Genomic DNA, 24,335 nt, shown 5'->3' on the forward strand with positions numbered 1-24,335 from the left:
GAAAGGAAAGGAGAGGAGAGGAGAGGAGAGGAGAGGAGAGGAGAGGAGAGGAGAGGAGAGGAGAGGAGAGGAGAGGAGAGGAGAGGAGAGGAGAGGAGAGGAGAGGAAAGGAAAGGAAAGGAAAGGAGAAGAAAGGAAAGGAAAAGTTCTGAATTGTTTCCTGATCTCTCCCTAGTAAAGAAAACCAAAATAATGTTTGCTCTGGTCCTGGAGGCTACTGTACTTAGCTCTAAAATTCCCAAGGAACATGGAAAATCATTCATTCAAACTTTTGGCCACTGCATCCTTTGTTGAAAAATATCTTAGGTGGAAACATAAAGTGTAAAACAGATTAAAGTAGAGCTACTTTGATGGGGAGAGTGATGGGGTTGAAGCCCTGCCCAGTGTTCTTCTCCCTTTCCACTGCCTCCCAAGAGATACCTTCAAGGGGATCTGAGGAGTAGTGACTGCTTTGAAATTTGTTTTGGCCACAACTCACTGGAAAAAAAGCATTTTATTAAGTGACTCAGTATAGACACAAATGCACATGCACACATACAACTGAAATAAAAATTTCATGAAATGATACTTATTATTTTTACTACATGTGATCATCTCATTTTCCTTTCCCATTTAGTCTATTCCACTTGAGAAGTACTTTTTCCAGTCTACTACATTGATATCACTATCCACTAAGGGAGTTAAAAAACACTGCATTCAGTAACTTAATCCTTAAAATAACTGTATAGATTAAGAAACACTTGCTCCTGTCTGCATTTCCTCCCTCTCGAAGGAACACTGATGAAGAAAACATGCAGTAAGAAGTGGTAAGTGGAGGCACTCGAATTTGAACATAGGGCTGATTCACTTGTCCAAGAAGGACAGATTCTCTTCGCAAGGAGTTGAGAACACTGACCTAGAGTAATGTCTGCTTGTTATTGCAAATCGTAAGGCAAGTCAACCTGGCTTCCATCACATGGACCAGAGAAGCAGGGAAAGCCGCAATCAAGGCAACAAAAAGATGGAAAATGAAAGAGATCTTATCTCTGCTGGAGTCCCTGTTTCCAATTTCTGCCCAAGGCCCAGTTTTATTTTTGTCCTTGGTTCTATAAAATATCCTGTATATCCATATAATCTCCCATTTTATAAAAATGAAGAAAAAAAGAAGGAAAGAAAGAAATAGAAATCACAGGATAGTCATGACAATACATTTAACAATCAGCTGTCATTAGTATATATAAAATCTATTCATGCTACAAAATTATCACCAACATAAAAAATTCCACCCTACTTAAAAGAACAATGAGGAAAATATTTCTGGTAGATTTAAAGAAAGTGAAAGAGAATGCAAATATATATTTGCAGAAAGAATTCTCAAGGTCTATTGCTTTTTTACCCTTAAGATTGTCAATGCACTATGTCAATACAGTGGCAACCACAGGATTTAAAGGTTTTATTAAACTTTCTTCACTAACTTAAAAAATCCATCTCAAATGCCATCTATTTAAGTGTGTGTCCCTTTTCACCTTTTTATTTTAGCAAGAGGCTCTAAGAAATACACCTTTTAAAAAATCTAGCCACAGCAAGCCTATAACAAGGCTTCAAACATATGCACTTCCACACGAAATCACAAAATGGGCTTTTATAAATTTCTTTCTACAAAAATAAATAAGAGAAAGTAATAAAAAAGATAAAGCCTTCATACAGAATTGCAGCAATTATATCCCCACAGCTACACTATAACCCAAAACTTTGCAAAGGCTTTGATTATTGAACCATGGCTGAAGTGAATAATTTGCTTTTCACTAAGAAAACAAGCACATTCATTCTCACCACAATGGAAAGAGGCAGTTTTAATTAAACCTTATCAAAAGATGAATAAAGAATAAACTCAATACCCATTCCACAGAACTCTATTTTCATCTGTTTAGTTTAAGCTTGCCATGTTCATGCAGTAATTATCCACTGTCCAAGGAATGCCAGAGTTGTGTTAATGTTGGTAAAGATTTAATTAGCTCAATTATCTGGAGAGTATTGAAGTGAGGCTCAGCACAGTACAAATTTCTTCAGGCTTTATACATACCTCTCATCAAAATACATGAAACTGAAATCTAAGTGAACAAAAGCTTCTTACTCTAAAACTCCACAACTGAAACAGTTCCATACTTCATAATTTTATTACTCTAATTAACCCCCCTCCCCACCAAGTCTTTAGGAGTAGAGCTCATAAGTGAGGGCTTATCTTGGTGTGAGGGTGTGTGTGTGTGCACAGTGCATGTAGTTAACTTTCTGAATCTGTAAATATGTTCTTACAAAGTTAATTAAATCTGCCTTTTAGATAAATATTAAATTCCAAAGTACAGTCCTTTAAAAATTTTTTTATTTTTTCAATGTAGCCTACATATTACTTTTTTCCCCCAGGAAGCAAGGCATTTAAATAGCATTGAAAGCACAGTAACTCAGATAACTGTTGCAATCTGTCAGACACCAGGGACAGACAGTAGGGTTCATTTCAGAAAACAGATTGGCCCCCAGCGGCCTGACCTTCCTGGTGGGAAAGAGAACGCAGCACTGTGCTTGACAAGCTCAGCAACAAAGAGGTATATTCAGGTCCCCCCAATTCAGACACGCTTCTCACAGGGAAAAATGCAAAACTGGAGAAAGAAATGCACCACTTCCAGCAAAGCAGAGTTTACTTAGATCAGAGACAAGCATTTCAACCATAACAAAAAATAACATATTTAGGAAAGCAGCAAGCACAGTTTTATCCACAGTTATAACTTTAGAAAGCTCTACTTTGGGCATTGTCAACGTCTTAGCTTCCAACCTCACCTGTGATCCACACCCACTAGCATTATAATATCAGTGGAAATCCCAAAATATTATTATCCTGATAAAAGATTTCCTAATTATCAATGAAGAGGGCATAACTTTTCTCTTAGAAGATGGCTCATGCAAATTTCAAAGTATGCTTTATCTTTCTCTTTATAGGCTGCAAGTTGTGCCTTTATTTTGAAACCCAGATAGGCATTTCCTTGTCTTTTAGACTCTCAAACAAATTTTTCATTACCTCTATTTTTATTTTGCATTTGTATAGCATCTTTTAAGAAAGTTTCAAAAATCCAGCAAAAGAATAAAAAACAATTAAAACAGTGATAAAGGAATATCTTCAATTTAGAAAACTTCAAGCTGAATTAGTTGCTCTATGTAAAAACGTACATATTTTTCAAAACTCCAATGTCAAGTTTAATTGTATATCCTACTTGATCCATTACAAGGAATGTTTAGTCTGTATGTTTATAATTATATATGTAATGTGTTAAGATATCACATTTTTAAAGCATTAAGCTTCATGTGGAAGATTATAAATTTAAAAGGCACTCACAGATACCCATATTATCCTTATAAACAAGTACATTGCTGTTTCTTAAATTCAGAGTCTATGTTTTTACAGTACATACTTTCTTGAACTGTAGAGATTATAGGCAGTAACGCTCAAATCAACTAGTGAAGTTGAAACAAGCCCTGGCTTCTGACCCATAAATATCTGGATGATTAAACACTCCTCTTTGGAAATGTGTAGATTATTAGAATAACTTACAGTGAAGAGTAGACCATCGTATACTACATAGAACATCATATTTTAGAAAAGAAGGCATGGTTTTGAAAACTGGACACAGATCGAAGTCAGAAACTCACGTTGCCAGATAAAAGATAAGGCTGGTCGGGTGCTAAGACAACTTGAACTGTCAAAATAATTTGCCTCCATTTTAAACATAAACACTTATGTATCAGAAAATGCTATAAGGAAATGGGGCAAAAATGGCCCAGGCCAGAAAAAATTATTTTTTATCTGCCTCATTTTTTGAGCCATCTTCTTTAGGAAGTACACAAAGTCTCTTTTGAGCTGGCAAAGAAAGACACAAGTGTAGGTTGGTTTTACCTGGTTTTCTAGCCTGCAAGCACTTTGATGGTATGACTCACTGAGTCCAGCTCTAAAAGACATCCTTGGAACATCAGAGTATTTTGTGTAAGAACAAAGGGTGCTTGGGTTCAGTTTGCAACACAAGTCATTTTTACCACACAAATTCCCTTCTTTTGTGCTGGCAAAGGGGGATGCTTTGAGCCCTTTGGGTTTAGAAGATCTTCAAACAGACAATAGTGTGCAAACAACCCTCAAGAATGTAACTTAGCTAGGACAAGCTCAAGGCTGAGACCAAGGCTTTGAGAAAGGCCCCTTCAGCTGATTTCCTTCTGCTCTTCACCCCGAACAAAGCCTGACTGACAATACTGAAATCTCCCTCTTTGGATTAAACCCTCTTTGCAGGAAAAGTATGCAAATGCTATACATGGCTCCCTTGTCTGAGGCCACTCTTAGCCGGCTATCTTTTCTCTGTCTGGCTCACCCCTGCAGACCATCTATTCCTGACACTGAGACCAGCCTTCCAATTCAATATCTTTCACAGCTCTGACAGTCAGATCCCTGGGCCTGTCACTGCCTCTAAAAGGGGCTCATTTAGTTGTAATTAACTATTCCCTGCATATTTCCTAAGGTATGGTAATTGTGCTAAAAGCCAACAAGTGAGGCATTCATTCTAGTTCTCATTTAAATCTTTTTTTTTCCCTCAGCAGTCTTCCTCCCTCCGCCTCCTTTTCACTCCCAATCCTCTGTCCCCCAATTTTCTCTTTTTGTTCCTCCCTGGTAACATATCAAGTAAAGAGATGAAATGAAGGTGGAAATTGGAAAGTACAGGAAAATAAACAATTCAAAAGGCAGAGCTTACTGAATGATGAAGCACTGCATGGAAAGTTACAAGAAAGTGAAAGAAAATTTAAAATGAAACATTACTTTTGTTGACAGAAATATACATGTATACAAATATGTAAATACATACATATTTGAATATTACATAAAATGGCCAATTTAATAAGCTGGTTTAGGGTCTCAAGATATGTTTGTATATATGCATAATAAAAAATTCTATAAATTATTATTATTATTTTTTTGAGACAGGGTCTCACTCTGTTGCCCAGACTATAGTGCAGTGGCACGATCTCGGCTCACTGTAACCTCTTCCTTCTCAGGCTCAAGTGATTCTCCTGCCTCAGCCTCCCAAGTCGCTGGGATTATAGGCACGTGCCATTACTGCCCAGCTAATTTTTGTATGTTTAGTAAAGACAGGGTTTCACCATGTTGGTTACGCTGGTCTCAAACTCCTGATCTCAAATGATCCACCTGTCTCGGCCTCCCAAATTGCTGGGATTACAGGTATGAACCACAGTGCCTGGCTTAAATTAATTTTCTTAATAGAAATTTTCTCCTCAAAATTTATTTGCTCTCTGCACTACAAAGAGTACAAACAAAAGATAATGATTTTGCCTTCCCAGTCTCTCTACCCCTAAGCTACAGATAAGAAATAAATAAGGATCTTAATTTCTGACCTTTTGCAAATAGTTCAGGTCTGGGCAAGTGGGCAGTGGACCTCTGAGGACTGTAGTATGTTCTTGCAGGTAGATCAACAATGCCATGATCAGGAGATATTTAGGGGATGAGGTGAAGTGATAAAAAAATTATTTACCTCAAAGACTTTCCATTAGCTACAAGCTGTTGAGCTATAGTCAAGTGGATCAAACTGGAAAATAGTCATGGCTGTTTGCAACATCTCATCATCTCAACTCACAAAGCAATGTTGTAGAATTAGTCTTGGCATAGGAAAGTACATATTGTTTCATTAAAAAGACTCAAAGCCCTCCCCCCACAAAAAACCCTCGCCTCTTGTAAAGCCCATTGAGATTAGCAGCAGGTGGAGAAGCTGGAGTCCCAAATTCTTATGCCAATAGGACTCCTTTAGCTACTCTTTTTGCTTTTGGCTAAATTATATTTCCATCCTATCTCTTAATCATCTGGATACTGCTATTTCTAGTATTAATTTATCAGCATTTCTTAAGGGTAATAGAAGGTACTTTAAATGTTAACTCATGGAATGCCCTGTGGTTGTAAAATGAGCTTAGCTTGCGTAGTATCTGACTCTTCATCATAGATCTACAGAGGAAAATCTGGTAATGAGATAGCATCAAAGAACTTGGAGCCATCCAAGGGGACTCTGAGGTTGGAATATAGCGAGAGCCTACTATGGCTATAAAAATATAAATTAACTAACTTTCTTAATTATATAATAAAATCGGTAAAACCATTTTCTCTGTTAAAGTAAGGACACAGCAGGTCAATGTACTTACTTCCTTTCACTCATATTTCTTATGTATAAATTTTATATGTACAAGCAAAATATTCTACTTTGATTTTATCCCATGTATTTCTCCATGTTACTTGGCTTAATAACTAATTTTCAAGACTGTATCATATTTCATCTGCTTTGGTAAACTTTAATTTACTTATTTATTTTTAAAATATTTAAATGGTCTACTCTGTTCTTAATAATTTGTTTAACCTGTTTTACATTAGTTGTTTCAACATTTTTTCCATTGTTATCATAATTATCACTGAAAATTTTAGTTACTAACCATTAAGGTGGTTTAAGGAATTTGGTTAGACAGACTTTAATACTGTCAAATACTTCACAGTGTATTTGAGTTTAGGTAAAACTGGGCCTGAAACTATAGTTAACCCCCTTACAGGGACTTAAAAGTACATAGACGGGAGTATGAATTTATTCAAAAAAACACTTTTGCGCACCAATTGACTGCTGAGTATACAAGACCATGAAGATACTGAATTCTTAAACATTTCTTTTAACTTTGAAAATGGTCTTAAATTTTTGTCCCTAGAAACTCACTTTTCCATTTTTTGCATTTCCCCCAAATGATGCCAATGTATCTTAATATATGAAATTTTATATATTCACAAAATTTAAATTAAGGGGATTGTTATTCATTTTACAAAAGATATGTGAATAGAAAAGGCATATTCTTTAACCTAAAATAATTTACATATTACTTTTAAGAAACATGTCGTAACATGCTGATAAATGTATAATCAAGAAATTATGTCTATAACAGAGTCACAACAGAGTTGCAGTCACTTTTGCAACCTACTCCAGCAAAATTAATTTTTCCCTCATTTGCTCTCCCATATAGCTTCATGCAAAGTTCTGCTGTACCCTTTATCATCCTGAAATTGAAAATGTCATGACTGGAGGATGAACAGAAGGAGAAGAGCAAGTGTTGCTAAAACTGCTAACATCAAATTAGGCGTAAATGTGGATGGAATCTTGTTTATTTTCTTTACTTAATTTAAAGACATGATCTAACATAGTAAGTTTAAAGAGGAAAAAAATACATCTTCCTTTAGCATTGTTAAATGATTTCTAAAGGATCTCCTTGCTTAAAGATGTTTTGGTTCTTCTATCTCTGACCAGGAAGTCATACATATTTTCCATGGGCAACAACATGAAAATCCAAACTCTTTAGCATGTCATTCAAGACCCTCAGAATCGGGCTTCAAATGACTTTCGCTGTCCATGTCTTCTCACTCTGTATTGCCCTGCCCCTTAGCTCTATCAGATCAGTCTCTAAAGATGCTGCACTTTGTGACACAGCTTTGCTCTTGGTGTTTGTTTCCTCTTTTTGAAAACATCCCTCTCCTCCTGTATGCCCATGCAAAATCCGACACCTTCTTTTGTTCAAAATCTCTTCCTTTGGAAAAACTTCTGCTACCTCCTCGAGCAAAATGAATGTTTCCCGTATTTGCCCTCCCACACAGCTTCATGCAAAGTTCTGCTGTACCCTTCATCATTTTGAAATTTAAAAGACTGCATTTGTGTCCCTAAATTGTGAGTGTCTTGAAGCTGGAACTGTCTTCTTACTATTGTCTAGTAGAGCACCAATACAGTGGTTGCTTAAAAAAAAAAAAAAAAGAAAAAAAAAATTTCCTGAAAGAACAGGAGGTTGGTATATGGTGAGTTGGTTGGATATTCACTAAGTCAATCAATATTTTAAAAATATTTAATGGGCATAAATTACGTGTCATGCGAGGAGATGGGAAATATAATGGTGAAATGAGGATAAAACAGTAAATGAGTTCCCGTATTCTGATATTTAGATTCCAGTGGGGAAGAATGACAAATGAACAGGTGACTTCAATACTGAAGAGCTAACACTTGCTGTGTTCCCAACATCTGTAAAGTAGCCACATTTTATTCATGTTTACAAAATATATTCCACACTCTGTCAGATGCCCTGCTAAATTCTACCACCGATCTTGAGTCAAAGGTTGGAACAGCTCAGGGTCCTTAACTCAGACATTCCCCTCTTTGTTGGTGACTCTTTCTCCATTTCCACCCATTTTCATTTAGACAGTTGGAGCCTTCAGAGTAATTTCTCTCTCTTCAGATTCTGACATTAGGCAGCCTTGTTGTCAGTTCAGTAACCATTTAGAGTTCCTTCCATTTGATTGAAAACCTGTCCCGGACCTCCAGCTTCTCTGACTTTGCATCCTGGATATCACATAGGCTTTAAAACCTCATCTGTGTTCATGTAGTGATCAAGGTCAACATCTCCAGTGATAAGTGGGTATCATGTACTTCTTGACATGAAGTGGTGAAAGGGCATCTCATCTTAGTGGTATTCTTCTCCAAAACCCATAACCCCCATCTAATCATGAGAAAGCATCATGAGGGACATTCTGCAAAATACCTGAACAGTACTCTTCAAAAGCATCCAGGTCATAAAAAAATAAAATTAGTATTAGGAGAAGTTGGGTTAAGGACATAACCCTCTGTACTGGTTTTACAACTCTCCTAAAAAATCTAAAAGTACTTCAAAATAGAGTTCAAAAAACAAAAATGAAAAAACAAAAAACAAAAACACAGCCCTAATCTGACTGACTGCTACTCAGGTTGAGTGGATATTTTGGATTCTGAAACCCCAAATGCACCCAGATTTCCATGAGTTACTTCATGAGAGCTGGGTAGGAAAAGACCCAACTCCCGTTTTCTGACATAAAGTTGAATTTATGCTGTGTCTAATAGGAGCTATCCGAAAGCCTTTCTGAGTCTGATGATTTAGTATCATATGGCCAGAGGCTCTCCATGCAAGGTCAAACTTGATGCATATAAAAAAGGAAAGTCACAGCCCCTAGGATTAATATACAGTAAAAGTCTTTCAAGATTTGGTCTACTAGTCATCAAGAGGATAGTAAATGATGCTGTATTGTAATTTTCAGATGATACCTGTGTGAACACAAGAATGGGGATTTTTATCTATTGTACACTAGAAAAATTGAGATATTAAATTGAGAGATCCGGAATCACTTCATACAGCAAAAAAAAAGTTTGTGCTGAATAGTAATTTCTTCAAGAAGGAAAATGTTACCAACATAACTTGTATGTTAGAGTTAATGCATGACACTTGTGAAATAGAGCAGTGTTTCTCATATTTTTTAACTTAGGACCCCTTAATACTCTTAAAAGTTATAAGGAACCCCCCTAAGAACTTTTGCTTCTATGGATTGTAGCTGCTGATATTTACCATATTCAAAATTAAAACTGTTAATTAAAAATATTTATGTAAGAACTCATTACATTTTAACATGAAAACATAATTTAAATAAAAATAACTATTTTTCAAAGAGAATTAGTGAGAGGAGTGGCAGTGCTCTACAGTTGTGCAAATCTTTTAAATAAGTGGCTGAATAGAAGAGAGCTGGGTTCACAAATATGTTTCTACATTCAATCTATTATGATACATTGTTTTGGTTGAAGCAAATGACAAAAATATGGAACTACAACAGATAAGTAGTTGGAAAAGAAAGAAGTATTTTAATAGCCCTTTCAGATATATTCTTCTTTTACAGTACAACAAACATCAACAGGTAGTAGTTTCTTAAGGGTTAATTGTACCAGGGAATCTGAAACTATATCAATGAACTCTTCGTATTCTATTACCTTAATATTTATTGGTTTATTTTAAAATTTCAGTGAATATTTTATCCATGCATTATTTTGCTAACATGCATTGATCATTTGGAAAACATTTAGTGAGTTACGCAGATATTTCAAATGTTGACACATTTCATTATACAATATCAAAAAAATCACATTTGTTTATATTACCACCAATCTCATTATCACTATCCAGTTCACAGTGGCAAATAAAAGCTATCCATAGTGTTCTCACATTCAAATTTTCTATTGAAAGCTCTAATTTTATCAACAAATTACTATTGCTTGTTTTGCTTTGGTGACGAACTCACTTTTGGTTCCTTTTTTGAGAAAATGTCTGCCAAATACCCAACTTTGAATAACTATAGTTTCTCCTGTCAGTCATTCTTTCAAGTAAAAACCATGTGCCTGGAAAAAAGCAGTTAGTTCAGCTTGCAACTCAAACAACTGTACAGGAGCTTTTCCTTGAGACAACCATGGTAACTAGGTATCCAGTGGAAATGACTTATGCAAACTTCCCATTTAGTCACATAGTATATTAATAAGACATTTACCTAAAAGTCGAGGTTTAATAAAATCAATACTTTTAACCTCTTCATCAAGAATATTATTAAGTGAAGCTTTTTTCCCCCCAAAAATTGAATTATGCGGTTGTGAAGATACAGTGCCCAGGAACACAGTTTTGATTAATGCTAAGGAGCCAGCAGTTTTACCCTCCCTTGCTTTTGCACCACTAGTGCAAATGTCAACAAAGTGAAAATGGCAAAGAACATCTTAGTGTTATTATGAAAACAGTTTTGACTCCATGAAGACCCTGGGGATCCACAGAGTATATGGACCACACTTTGAGAATCTGCTGACATAAAGGATGATGATAAAACTACCATTTCTTTTCTTTAGTACCCAGGGACCTTTTCTTATGAGAACCCACAAAACTGAGAGTGAGACTTTTAACACATGGTTACTCAATCCACAGAGCTGTGGAAAGGTTCACCAAAGAGTATGATAAATATATGAATGTCAATATGTACCAGCAAGTAGTTAATGGAGAGGAGATGGATGGAGAAAAGTGCAAAACAGTGGAGATTCTAAGAAGTCAGGGAGTGCAGAGCTGACTTTGGAACGTGGAATTGAGAGGAGGGGCTGGAGAAAAGGGTAGGCAATGAGACCAGGCATGCACAAACACCACCAATTCACCCCTGCAGTCTGTGGGGCCAGGCACCTTCAGCTTGACTGTCTTGAGTGGTAAGGGCTTCTTACTTAAAGGTACAGACTGGGAAACCTACTTATAGACAACTATACCGAATTATTGTATTATAACATTTTTTGACAATGTTTTCCCTCAAAGTGACTTGTGTATTTATTAATCTAATAAATCTGTCAGTTATTAACAAATCGAGTTTCTGTGAAAGAAAAAAAAATCTTAACGTTAGGTGAACCATTTCAAATAGTATTCTATAAAAATTTTGTTTTCAAGGCCAGCTTCTGGACAATTCCCAAATGAGGGGATGAGTGGATTCACACTGATGTTTAAATTTTTATATTTGACAGAACTAATGCAGTATATCTTGACAGCTATATACAGTAGCTTAATGCTAAGCTTTTTATGCTGAATATAGAATGGAATGAATTTTGCACCAGTGTTTTGGACTAGGAGGTTTTAAGATTCCTATTCACATTACACAGCAGTCTGAGGCTGCTTGATAAAACAAGCCTTGGCTTATTAACAACTGCCTCATAAAATATCTCAATATTTAAGAGAAACCCAAGGCAAAGACATTTTGAAAATATACATTTTAACCAGAATCTGGATGCTAAGTAAACATCCTTTAGTGTTCAGCCAGAAAGATTTGCAGCTGTGGCATTTGTGACTTAACAAGATGAAGATCTATCTCCATGCCAAAAGATAAATGATGCCATAAAAGTTTCTTATCAAAAGAAAATATGTTTTCAGATGGAATTGATGTTTTAAAAAAGGCTTTACACAAATTTGATACATTGTAAAAACACTGGAAGCTTTTAATTTGGAGTTTAGTATGAATACATGTGAGGCAATACTATTTTCTGTTTTGCCACTATGTTCTCTTTTTATAAACTGCAGATCAATTTCCTCTATAACAGCACCTTTTTAGTTTAGTTTTGTTTGTAAATAAGGTTACTGTAAATTGTTAACTTTATAGTAGAATATTACATTCTAGATGAATTGACATCTAGGAAGCAATGAAATTGGAGAACTTCTCCTTTAAAAAAAAAAGAAATTAAAATTTTAACATTGTACCAAAATATGATACAGTCACATTCTAAAATGTACATATATTTTTTTCACATGGATTAGATTCAGATCTCCCAAAGGGCATGTGGTCTCTATCAATGAGACTGCACGTGAATCCAGAACCCTGGTTTGATTTGTGCAACCCAGCTAACCACTGAGTATAAACACCAACCCTGTTATAATTCAGTATGCAACTGAGCTAGTCTTCCACACTAGGAGAGGGGGGGAAAATCCCTCTTATTTTCTAAAGTTGCCCATCTCTATCCGTTTCTGTCGAATTGCCACAATTGCCCAGATAAAACATTTGAGAGTATGTCAGCTTTAATTAATGTAACATGACCTGATCATTTCCACAGTTAAGAATAAAGAAGTTTGCTTTCTTTAAATCCAAAGCTCAACCTGGAGATTATGCTAAGTTGCTTCATTCATAGTCCATACTCCTCTGCTCATGTCAGAAGGACAGCATTTGTCCCTTCTAGTGATAAACAAATTATACATGAAATCAATTCCACTTCACAATCATTTTCCCTATTGGGTATTATCTTTCCTTCCCTGCTCCCTCCAGTTAAGCCCGCATCCTGTAACTTGCTAATGAGCTGAGAGCTTTCTGTTCCAGGTGGCACCCCCTGCCTCGAAGTCATGACATTTCCCATTTCGAATGCTGCTGGCATTTTTCGACAGCTCCTGCTAACTAGCCTTTTTGACCTGCACTAAGAGGAACTCATCTGATCGAATCCTCTAACCTGCCAATCATTCCAGCAAATGATCTTCACAGTCACTCCCAAGGCAGGAATGGAAGGAAAAAAAAAAAAAAAAAAAAAGGAAAAGCGAGTGAGAGAATGAGGGAGTAGGCAAGCGGCTGCCTCTGCAGCTACCTAATGAGAATACTTTAAGTCTCTGAGGCAGCTGAAACACTGAAAAACTGGTGGGAAAATTAGGACACAACTGAATGCCTGGCTCTGTAATTACTGATTTCTTTCCATCCTGAGATCATTTTGAGAGCAACACCTCTGAGATGTGCCAGTTTCTAAAGAACACAAGAATATCCTACCTTACGTAGAGAAAATAGATTTATTTCTCCTGCCACTATCAATATGCAATTCTCATAATCCCACTCTGTCAAACAGCATCCTTTGCAGAATTAATCATGTGCTATAAGCTCGTTAAGTGTGCATTTGTAAACTAGGGATGATTATAATATTTGCCACAGTGAAGAAAGAACCTCTTTTTTCTCAGGCATATTTTAAATGTTACCACCATTTAGGGGTGTTAATTTTTACATATTCACATAAAAACAAACAGGTATGGTGGAGGTTGGTATGGAGCCAGGGAGGATTAAAGTCTTGACACCGACAAAAAGAGGATAATCTGGGCATTCTTAACTAATACAGGTAAAATAATTTTTTTCCTTTCAGATTTTTCCTGCCTGTGCAGAATCAGTTTATTTAATTATATTTAAACTTAGTGGTGCCTTGGCCCACAGAATAAACCTATTACTTTAGGAAGAATGATCTGGGAGATGGTTAATTTGGCGATGGATCACAACTCTACGTATCTTAATATGGAGGAGATTTGTTGACCAAGGAAAGATACAATATAATTATGTGTTATCAGTATACCATTGTATGTGATAATGTAAAATAAATACTGTACATGATTTAATTGCACATTATAATCACACATCTTTCCCCATTTATAGTAATTAGGCCAATAGCCCCATTTACAGTAATTATTATATGTAATTGAGGGCATTTTACTAATTGCATTGAAAATGATAAACCAGAGCAATTAAAAATCCAAGGGCACTATACGCAATGCAAACTACATTAAGAGAATGGTGATAATTTAAAGGGAAAAAATTCATCCAAATATTGAAGTTAACAGTTCAGTATTTGATTCCACGCTTGGCATACAGGGTTTTTAAAAATTTTTTTTTGGGGGGGGTTATTTTTATAATGAGATAAATTTCCACCAAGGACTCTAACTTTTGTATTGTTTTTGTTCTAGATTGTGTACATTATTTCCCTATATGGAAAAGTAACTTTTGATGTTATCTTCACAACTCAAGGACTGATGCAAAATTATTCTTTTTGGCTGTATGAAGGGTGTGTGTTTGTGTGTGTGTGCATGCGTAGGTTAGTAGAGAAAGCAGCTATCCTAAATTCCAAAAGATGCTCAGTAAAGCATTCATTTGCACAACCAATTTGATACTCTTAAAAGCTTTATTAATGGAAGCAATTCAGAGTATTGCAAACTGTTCATAAATTATACTTGTAATACTTTAGCTAAAGTGTTTAACTTTGTCTATCAAAACACATTCGGGTTGAATTTTCATTACATTTCCTATCTGTCTAGAATTTTAATGTGTCTAAGGACATGAAACCCTGGCTCTTGTCCCCAGGCCCCAGTGTCTAGCCCTCCCTGATCCCAGTCCCCATTTCTACCCAGACAAAGCTCCCATGTGAAGAATATCGCAGGAGCAGTGACGAGCATCCGTGGGACAGCGGGAATAGTTTCCAGCTTCCTTTTGCCTTCCCTTCTCGACATTGTCATTTAGACATTGTCCTCTGTGCATTCAAATGTCATCCCAGACCATCAGTCCACTTCAACTCAAACAGCCTCCTTTTATGCTTAGACACTTCTTAGAGTATCAGCAGACCACAAAGAACGTCTAGTGGGACTCAGCTGCTATACTGGTATTAATAATACAATACAGTACACTTAGGGCATAGACAATTCCTTCTGTATCCCAAATTCATAAGAATCAACATTAAATGAAAAGGAAAAATAGAGCACCTGAACTGTTTCTATTTTCTATATGTGACTGCTAACTTCCTTGTAATAAATATTGTGGTTACTAGTCACATCACAGCTTGGGCCCGCTATTTATAAGAAAGCTTCACTCATATTTTGCTGCTGGCTAAATAGTCCCTAAGAAATTAATTTGGGTTTTAAGAAGTCAGAAGATGCAAGAGCTATTCCCCCCGCCCCTCACCATTTTGAAAGTTCATTTGACCTGGAAATGCTGAATCACAAAAATATAGTCAATTTTTAAGGATCCATGGGTTGATGAACCAATTTGTGAAGCATCAACCAGTTTCCTCTCTTTTAGCCACTTTGCTTTCTAAAACCTTCAATCAGAGAAAAAAAAAAAAAAAAAAGGAAAAAAAGGGCAAAAAATTAGTATTTTTAGTTAAAAAAAATCACTCTAAATTCTTTGTTTTTAAGAAAAACAGTTAAATATTTAAAGATAATGGAGCTTCATTTGGGTAACATACATGGTTTAGTGAAACAATGTATGTGTGCACAAATTTGTGTGTGATGGCGGAGAGAATTAATATGATAAAGCAAATGTAGCTAATGTAGTAAAATGTTAACGCTTTGGGGAGAGTGGGTGAAGGGTATCAGGAATCCTTGTGCTATTCTTGCAACTTTTCTGTAGACATGAAATCATGTCAATATAAAAAAAAAACTAAATGCTTGAAGGCTGGGCATAGTTGCTCATGCCTGTAATCCCAACACTTTGTGAGGCCAAAGCAGGATGATCGCTTAAGGACAGGAGTTTGAGACCAGCCTAGACAACATGGTGAGACTCTATCTTTACAAAAAAATTAAAAAATGATCCAGGTGTGGTGGTGCACACCTGTAGTCCTAGCTACTCAGGAAGCTGAGGTGGGAGGATCATTTGAACACAGGAAGTTCAGCCTGAGCAACACAGCGAGACCCTGTCTCTTAAAAAAAAAACAAGTAACAAAATAAAACAAAACAAAAATGCATTCTGAAGGAAGCATGATACAACTTTATTTTCATTCTGCTTTGTGACAATCCCAGTAGGTGGTGAGAGCCTACGAGTCCTCTGCCTACCCTTGCATGGGGTTAGGGTGGTAGTGCTGGAGAGTACAGATCAGAGTTGACCCAAAGAAAAGAAGGGATGGAGAGGCAGGGAAGGGACGAGGAGGAGGAGAGAAGAAACAAACTTGCATTAGCGTTTAAAGGACAGAACAGACTCCCCAGGGTAGAGAGGGAGCTAAGGTAAGGTGGGGTGGAGGTAAGGTGAGGTGGGGGAACTAATAGCATTCCAGCCTCTTCTCATATGGGTATTCATAATATGCATCATGCATTTGAGGTTCAAAGTGCTGTCAATTTCCCAAGTAAGATGTATTTTTTAATTGGCAGTCATGTGGGGGTAATGGTAACAACTAGGGAATCTTTCAGATGAAACCTGCGAAGAACACTAAGTAAGGTTTGTTTCCCCTCCGAGCATCATTTCAACAATTGTTGTCAATTATATGAAGTAACAGAAATAATAAAACTGTAGCCATTTAATAGGAAAAAAAAATTGTAGGATCATGCAGAAAATGGCAGTTTTTGCAGGAAAAACCCCAGAAATCTTTCTGGTACTGAAAGAAACCTAGATCTAACACTTGTGTTTCTTATATATTGAAAAGTGCTGATGGATATTATCTCCTTTTGTGTCTATAGTTGAGAAAATGCAACATACCTTAAAAGGACCTTTTGTCAATAGCCAAAAGTATCACACAATGAAGATATCATACCATCAGAACTGGAGTTTCTCTCTGTACTTGCCTGATTTTTCACTCAGTAGTATACAGGCCAGGCAAGGCACTTTCCAGCTATACTGCTTGCTTTCCAAAAGCTTCTCCAAGTTTCTGAATGGCTAAGCCCAGCAGTCTCTTCCAAACACTTCCTTAAAAACAGGTTGGCCACCCAGTTCTGGGCCCAGCTGACTGGATCAGGGCTCAGAGCCTGACCTCAAGGCAGCCTACAGTCAGCCAGCAGTTTCTACGGGGGTGACTGACACAACAGCTTCACTCTATACTTCATGATGATGGCTACATCAATCAGAGCCACTCTCTGAGAGGGTTTGAATCTGAGGCAAAAAGAGGTCAGCAATAGACTGCCCCAGAAGTAGAGGGACAAAGAGAAATGATAATAAGCGGGATCCATGAATAAGCAGAAACAAGTCAGCAGAAGCCCTGAAGTGAAGGGAACATGAAAGCTGTGTTAGTTGATGCAGAGACAGAAAAAGTGAGCCGCCATAATGTCACAGCATGGAGGAGAGCAATAGGTGGCTGTTCTTTAGGAGCAGTTTCCAGAGTTGAGATGGCGGTTGAGATGGCAGACAGCTCTAGGTGGCCTACCGAGTAAGAAACACCGTTCTACTAACGTTCAGACAGCGCTGCCACAGTCTTAAGCACCAGTGCATTGTGTTCTGTCTAAAATCAGGTTTCTAAAAAAAATCTTCATCTCATTTAATTAAATTTCCTTGAGCATTCTACTCTGTTTACCTAACAGCCTACTTACAGGAGATTACCGCTTAATGACCAAGTAGAAAGTCCGACACATTTTTTTTTTCATTATCATGTAATTCCTATATAATGTGGATTTGCAGAAATAAGAGGCTAAAAGGTAAGGAGAGGGTCACCAAAATATGCATGCAGTTAACTTCTTGCAATTGAACCAAATAAAATTCTTTCATGCACTAGGCAAATATTTGTAAATTTATTAGGAATGGGGTCTGTAAACCAACTGATTCATTGAAAATAGATATTCCATAATAAGCACATACTATTTCAGAAAAATTACAAAACATATCTAAAAGAGTAGAGACCTCTCTTATCCCTTATATTTAGCTAAAGGAGAAGTAGAGTGACCATGCACTTTCTATGCCAGTTTAGATTAAGAGGAAAATTAAGTTCACCGAGGGATGTGTTTGGTATCACTGTAAGCAAATGTAAGTGATACTAATGGATGTGGTATTCAATACAGCTTCCAGTCTTTTCCTTGGGAAAAATTTCTATGTATATTTAAGGCTCTCTCAGACTTTAGAAGGGTCTTACCCATCAGTGCTGATAAAAATGAGTAAGAAGAATCTATGAAATCTTTACTAATATCTTTAGAGGATAACAAAATGTAAGAAGCACGGTATTTTGATAATCCAGTGGCACTTACCCCATTTTTAACTTAGGTGATTATGGTTTTCTTTTTATTTAATTTGGTTATAAGACTCTGAAACCAAAATTGCTTTCTGCTGCAAAGCCAAATGCATCTCATTAGATTTTCCACTAAGACCAATTTATGCAAATCTGGCATTATTAACTGAATAATTGAAGTGACCTTGGTATGCAAGGATAGAAATAATTTGGCATTGAGGTTTGGAAGAAAAATTAGGACTTGAAATATTCTTGTCTACTCAGTCCTCTATTATTTCAAAGACAGAAGTAATACAATGCATTTTCCACATTTACCTCTTTGTAACTCCCCAAAGAGAGGTGGTTAAAATGCCGGCCCACAGTCTTAGTCTCCTTGAGTCCCCAACCCCTTTGGCCTCCCTCTCCTTCCCAGTCTCTCTAGGCATTACAAAGAATTGGGACATTTGAGGAAATTCAAATGTCCCAAGATGCCAAAGCCTTCTCTAAACAGTCAATGAATTCAACAGCAACAGCAAAATTAAAGTCTAAGAAATTACAGATTTTTCTCTAAGGATATCTTATCTACATAGACATTTTGTTCTATAATGTCTAGATGATATTCGGTATTGGTCAGAGTAAGGCCATTCCAGGCCAAGATATAATAGGCCAATAAATAGGCTACATTATTTGATCTCTAAGATGGTCCCATTTATTTAAAAACTCTGCAAAGGTGAGACATTAAAATAATTTCTTTTTCTGCTGACTGACAGAAAACTCTTAGAATCCATCTTCCCTATAGCTTTTGTGAGAAAAAAGAAATTGGGTTGTTTCCTCAGCATTATGTTGAATCAAGCTGAGGCATTTGGATTGAAAGAAAACTACACCAACGATAATATTAAAGCTTTATTGACCAGGCGTGGTGACTCATGCCTGTAATCCTAGCACTTTGGGAGGCCGAGGTGGGTGGATCAACCGAGGTCAGGAGTTCGAGACCAGCCTGGCCAACATGACGAAACCCCGTGTCTACTAAAAATACAAACGCTAGCCGGGCGTGGTGGTGGGCACCTGTAATCCCAGCTACTCAGGAGCCTGATGCAGGAGAATTGCTTGAACCCAGGTGGAGGCAGAGGTTGCAGTGAGCTGAGATTGCGCCACTTCACTCTAGCCTGGGCAAAAGAGCAAAACTGCATCTCAAAAAAAAAAAAAAAAAAAAAAAAAAGCTTTACAAGTTGATGTGAAAAAGGCAAAACTCACAGAAAAAATATTTGTGTTGCTATCAAATAATTCTAGAGGAAAGCTTCTACTGTGTAGATATAACTGATATCTAGTTTAAAAAATATATGTGAAGAAAATATATTTTTACATTTTTGTAAAGGCTTTTATATACTGATGATTGTAGTTCTGAGCACCTTTTAAAAAATCTCTTTTCAATTAGCAACCTTTGAGACTTTCCAAGCAACACTTCTGTCCTATGAGCTTGATTTGATTTCCCAAGGAGGAGCGGAGCTGAAACACGTTCTAGCAGCTTTGACTGCCTGGGCTCAGGTCAGGGGATCTCAAAAGAGCCAAGAAGAAGGAACATAGTCTTGCAATTGAAATTCAGGCTTGCTTGTGTGCAAGTGTGTATGAGGCAGCAGCACAAATAAAGTCCACTTTTTTGTTTTGTTCCACTGAATTGGTTAAGCGATTTATAAAGCCAGGGCCCTCATTATGATAATGCAGGTTAAATACTTTTAAAAAGCATATGATGTAACCCTCATGAATCAAAACCATTCTCAATACCAGGAGGTAGCTTGTCAAAAACTTAGCCCCACTCTTTGTCTGACCAATTGAAATTCCGAGTGGGAGTACAAATGCAACCAAGAGTTGTGCTTTTTATTCTACAGGGAGAAATAACACGAAGAATGAAGACTCTTACCTATGGAGTGACAAGTTAACAGTAACATCTTCTGACTGTCATTTATATATCATATTTTATCTGGAAACCTTTTATCTCCACATCATTCATAAATTGCCACCATGCCCCTGATAGGCCAAAACTGACCCCTATATTGAGGGTATTCAAAAGCTAAGTCCAGGAGTAGCTCAAGATACTGGCAGATTACCCACAAGACAATGTGTATAGTTTAAAATTTTCTCTCTTTACCATGCTATCAATTTAGCCTGTTAACATATTTCAAACTAAGAGAGGGAGGAAGGAAGAGGAACTACTGCAATGCTGCATATATCCTTTGAGTTACTTGAATACTTTTTATTTTATTTATTTATTTTTTGAGACAGGGTCTGGCTCTGTCACTCAGGCTGGAGTGCAGTGGTGCAACCTCAGCCTCCCAGGCTCAAACCATCCTCCCACCTCAGCCTCCCAAGTAGCTGGGACTATAGGCAAATGCCACTACCATGCCCAGGTAATTTTTGTAGTTTTGTAAAGATGGGCTTTCACCATGTTGCCCAGGCTGCTCTTGAACTCCTGAGCTCAAGCAGTCTGCCTTCCTCGGCCTCCCAAAGTGCTGGGATTACAGGCATGTGCCACCATGCCTGGCCTGAACACTTAATTACTGAATATCAGAACACACACACACTTTTCTCTACAAATCAGCACATAAAAAGCCTTCCCCACAGTAACATTTGTTCTCTATTTGTTTCAGAGACTTGTGCTACATTAAGTTTATATGTGTGTGTGTATATATATATAAGTAAATTATATATATGTAAATTATATATACGTAAAATATATATAAGTAAATTATATATATATAAATATGTAAGTAAATTACATGTATACTAAAAATTTTCCAAAAATACTAGGCACTTCCATCTGGCAATCAAGAAATACGGCCTTTTCAGAAGTTGCCATCCCAGGCTGGTCATTATGTAGCACATGTGATGTGATGACTGGGCCAGGCTGACATGGCTAGAGGTTGCCATGTTTAGATTATGCTTCCTATCTGCAGAATAGTAGAGGACAAAGAATTTGATAGTAAAAGAGAAAAGCTTCATCACGATAAGGTCCGTACCAGGAGCCAGACAGGAATCAGAAATAGGTGAAGTGGCCCAGATGGGAGCTAAACTAAACTGGGGAGTCTACATCCCCTCCAAAGGAGGCGCCAATGATTTAGTTTCACGCAAACACTTCTGGTAGGAATGTGAAGGTGATATTGCTGGAGTTGCTTATTTTTCAAGGAAAACCAGAAATCTAGACTTTTGTGTATAATCTCCCCATTTTAAAATGAGAACAACTAATTAGAAAAATTGAGTGGACAAAAGAAAGTAGGTCTGTGGCTTAGAAACAGCCCAAAGTGAACCTTTTTCTAATCTCTGTGAGCAATGTGAGTAGTTAAAATGACTTGCTTATAACTAAAATGGTTTGCCTATGACAATATAAATAAAAGCATAAGATAAAGTATAATTTTAGTTACAGTCTAGTAGGTGCCTGAAAATGTGGAAATAACTGAGAGCATTCTATCTCAATAGAAGGTCTGATGAACGCCATAATGCACACAAGAGACTCATAGGATAGTTGGTGAAAAAACAAGTCTGAAATATTTCACTTAAAGAATCTGTTCAATATCCATTAAATACTACTTTCCTGGTAAAGCAGATCATCTTACCTGTGTGCTCTTGAGAATGTGCTGCTTGTCAGTGCTTGCTGTTTGATAGACTTTTGCCATAACTATTGTTTTTCCCAAAGGCCCGCATGCTTTCTCCAGCTTCTGGTTGCAATCTCACATTTGGAACAGTAAAAATAGAAGACACTGTGGACAGAATACGAAATTTTCATTTATATACGTATAAACATTTATAATCATGTTGTTTTTTTTTTAATGGAGACTGAGATGCAGGTTTGGATGCCCAGTACACTGAACATCATGGTATGTTTTGATCTTTGAAATGCCAGGTGGTCGCAGGCACACACACATTTATACACATAAGCAAACATATGATAGGATGGTCTGCCTTTCCCTCAGAACCACAGCTCAGACTATCTCCCACATTTCTCTGATCTAGAACAATGAACTTAGATTGGGAAACAACATATTTTGCCCTTCCTTTGTTCCATTCTTTCATTCACTGGAAAAATATTTATTGAACCTCACACTGTTCTGGGAATTTCAGAATCCTGTACTAAATAAATCAGAATGAAAGGCAATCCCTGTTGTTATAGAGTCCAGTTGGGGGAGACAGGCAATAATACAGATATAATACATTAAAGAGTGGTAAATGTTATGAAGAAAAATAAAGCAGGGAAGAGAAACTGGAAGTTTTAGGGTGGAAGGAGGTCAGTGAAGTCTCTCCTGAGAAGGGACACTGGTGGAGAGAATCAAATGAGGTAAGAGGGCAAGCCATGCATATGTCTAGAGCAAGCACACATATAAGAAGAGGAAACAGCAAGAGCTGACTTTAAGGAGGCAAGAAGAGAAGCAGGCAAACCCGGTAGGAGGTAACTGTAAAAATGTGGTTGAAAGATGGTGAGTGACTGAGGGCAGGGTGATAGCAGTGAAGTGAGGAGTGGCATGATCCTGGATATACTGTGAAGGTAGCAACAACAGGGTCTGTGGAAGAACTGAATGTGGAGTGGAACCAAAAAAAGATGAGTTAGGGATAGCTTCCATCAACTGGAAGAATGATGCTGCTATTTACTGACAAGGGTAAGACTAGAGAAGGCGCAAGTTTGAGGGGAAAGATGAGTTCAGTTTTGATAAGATTAAGTGTGAGAGGCCTACTAAATGGTCAAATGGAAATGTTGAGTGTCAGTTGGATATGCAAGTCAAGTCAGGGAAGACAGGACTGGAGATGGAAATTTGAAAACTGTCAGTGTACAGATGATATTTAAATCATGAGATGGAATGAGATCATCTAGCCTCCAGGGAGTCCATGCAGATAGACAGATCTGAGGATTCAGCCCCAGGACACTCTAATGTGAAAGGTCTGGCAGATGAAGAGAAATCAGCAAAGGAGCGTGAAGAGGAGACTTTAGCTTTCTAAACTAGAGGAAAGCAATGAGAGAATACTGTCCTGGAAACCAAGCAAAAGAAGTATTAGTAGGAGGAGATGGTTGTCAATTGCACTGAATCTTCGATAGGCTGGGAAAAGACCAATGGATAGAGGCTTCGAAAGCCAGGCATTGTGGACACAAAAGCCTGTTTGGAAAGGATTCAAAACAGAACAAAAGTCTAGGAACTGAAGGCAGCAAATCTTACATCTGAAATGGGTGCACCTGTTTCATTTTTAAAAAGATGGCACAGAGCTACATTAAGAGCATTATGCTGTTCTAGGATGATATATAGAACATATACAGGAATATGTGGGAAAATCGACAAACTCTAGATCTAGAAAGGTCCCTGGAGACTACTGTGTCCGTCTTACTCGCTCCTTAAGTGAGAAATGGGAAGCCCAGAGAGACTAAGGCACTTGTCCAAAGTTCCCTGGCTAGTTAACAGTGGAGCTGAAGCTGCAATCCAGTTAGTCTGATTCCCAGTTCAGTGCTCTTCACACTGTACCGATTTGTTGGCCTTCTTTCACTGAATTTGAGTTTTGTGAATTAGCAAATGAGTGTAATAAAATCAAGGACTCTGTGCTATGAAGTGTATTTTGTTCATTTACTTTGACAAGGGTAGTACAGCTTCAATTATTTATGTAACTTGATAGTATACGCAGGAGAATGCCCTGTGGTGTATTTGGGAAAAGTAATGAATTTCTTCTAAATCAGTCCTCCATTTACTTCCCTGCAATCAAATATTTGAGAAGAAGTGGGACAAAGCTGTTGGGGTTTCAGGACAGAGGGAGAATAACAGGGTGCCACCAGAATTACCCAGCTTTAACAGCCAGATCCCCAGATAACTGTACCATTATTCTTGCTTTCTGCTTTTATAATTCCTGCTTCAGTGGCACACTAATACATTACCTCTAAATTTTGGTACTATGTAACCTGATGAGATTTTAAGGAATAGTATAATAAAGAAAGATATTACATTATTATGTATTATTCCAAAGCATGTGTCTGACATAAGCCCATAATTTCATTTTTATACGAATCCATGAAATGACTACAGGGCTCTGTGTTACTCAGGCTCCAACAACACCTGATGCCCTTCTCTCGGGGTCTGATATATTGCACTAGGCCAAGAAGGCTTAAATCTACTTGTAACTTATTTTTGTTCCCATCTTCTCCTTTTAACTTGATTTTGCTTCCTGCTTGCATAAGTGTTTTCCTCTTGTGGAAATTCTTTAGAAGGTGTTATGAGCCAGCTTTAG

General features: G+C 37.2%; 1 protein-coding gene across 4 annotated transcripts in view; it reads right to left on the minus strand.

Annotated features, from left to right (window-relative positions):
• The window catches only part of CDK14 (cyclin dependent kinase 14), a 591,864-nt gene that overhangs the window by 65,366 nt on the left and 502,163 nt on the right, over window positions 1-24,335 (minus strand). For all 4 annotated transcript variants that reach the window (XM_025378501.1, XM_025378504.1, XM_025378502.1 and 1 more), the window contains one exon: window positions 21,692-21,835. In XM_025378501.1, the coding sequence (XP_025234286.1) occupies window positions 21,720-21,835 (116 nt within the window). In that variant the 3' untranslated portion in view covers window positions 21,692-21,719. The remainder of the gene's footprint in view (window positions 1-21,691; window positions 21,836-24,335) is intronic.

Source organism: Theropithecus gelada, chromosome 3 (genome assembly GCF_003255815.1).
Source record: "Theropithecus gelada isolate Dixy chromosome 3, Tgel_1.0, whole genome shotgun sequence".
Classification (NCBI taxonomy): Eukaryota; Metazoa; Chordata; class Mammalia; order Primates; family Cercopithecidae; genus Theropithecus; species Theropithecus gelada.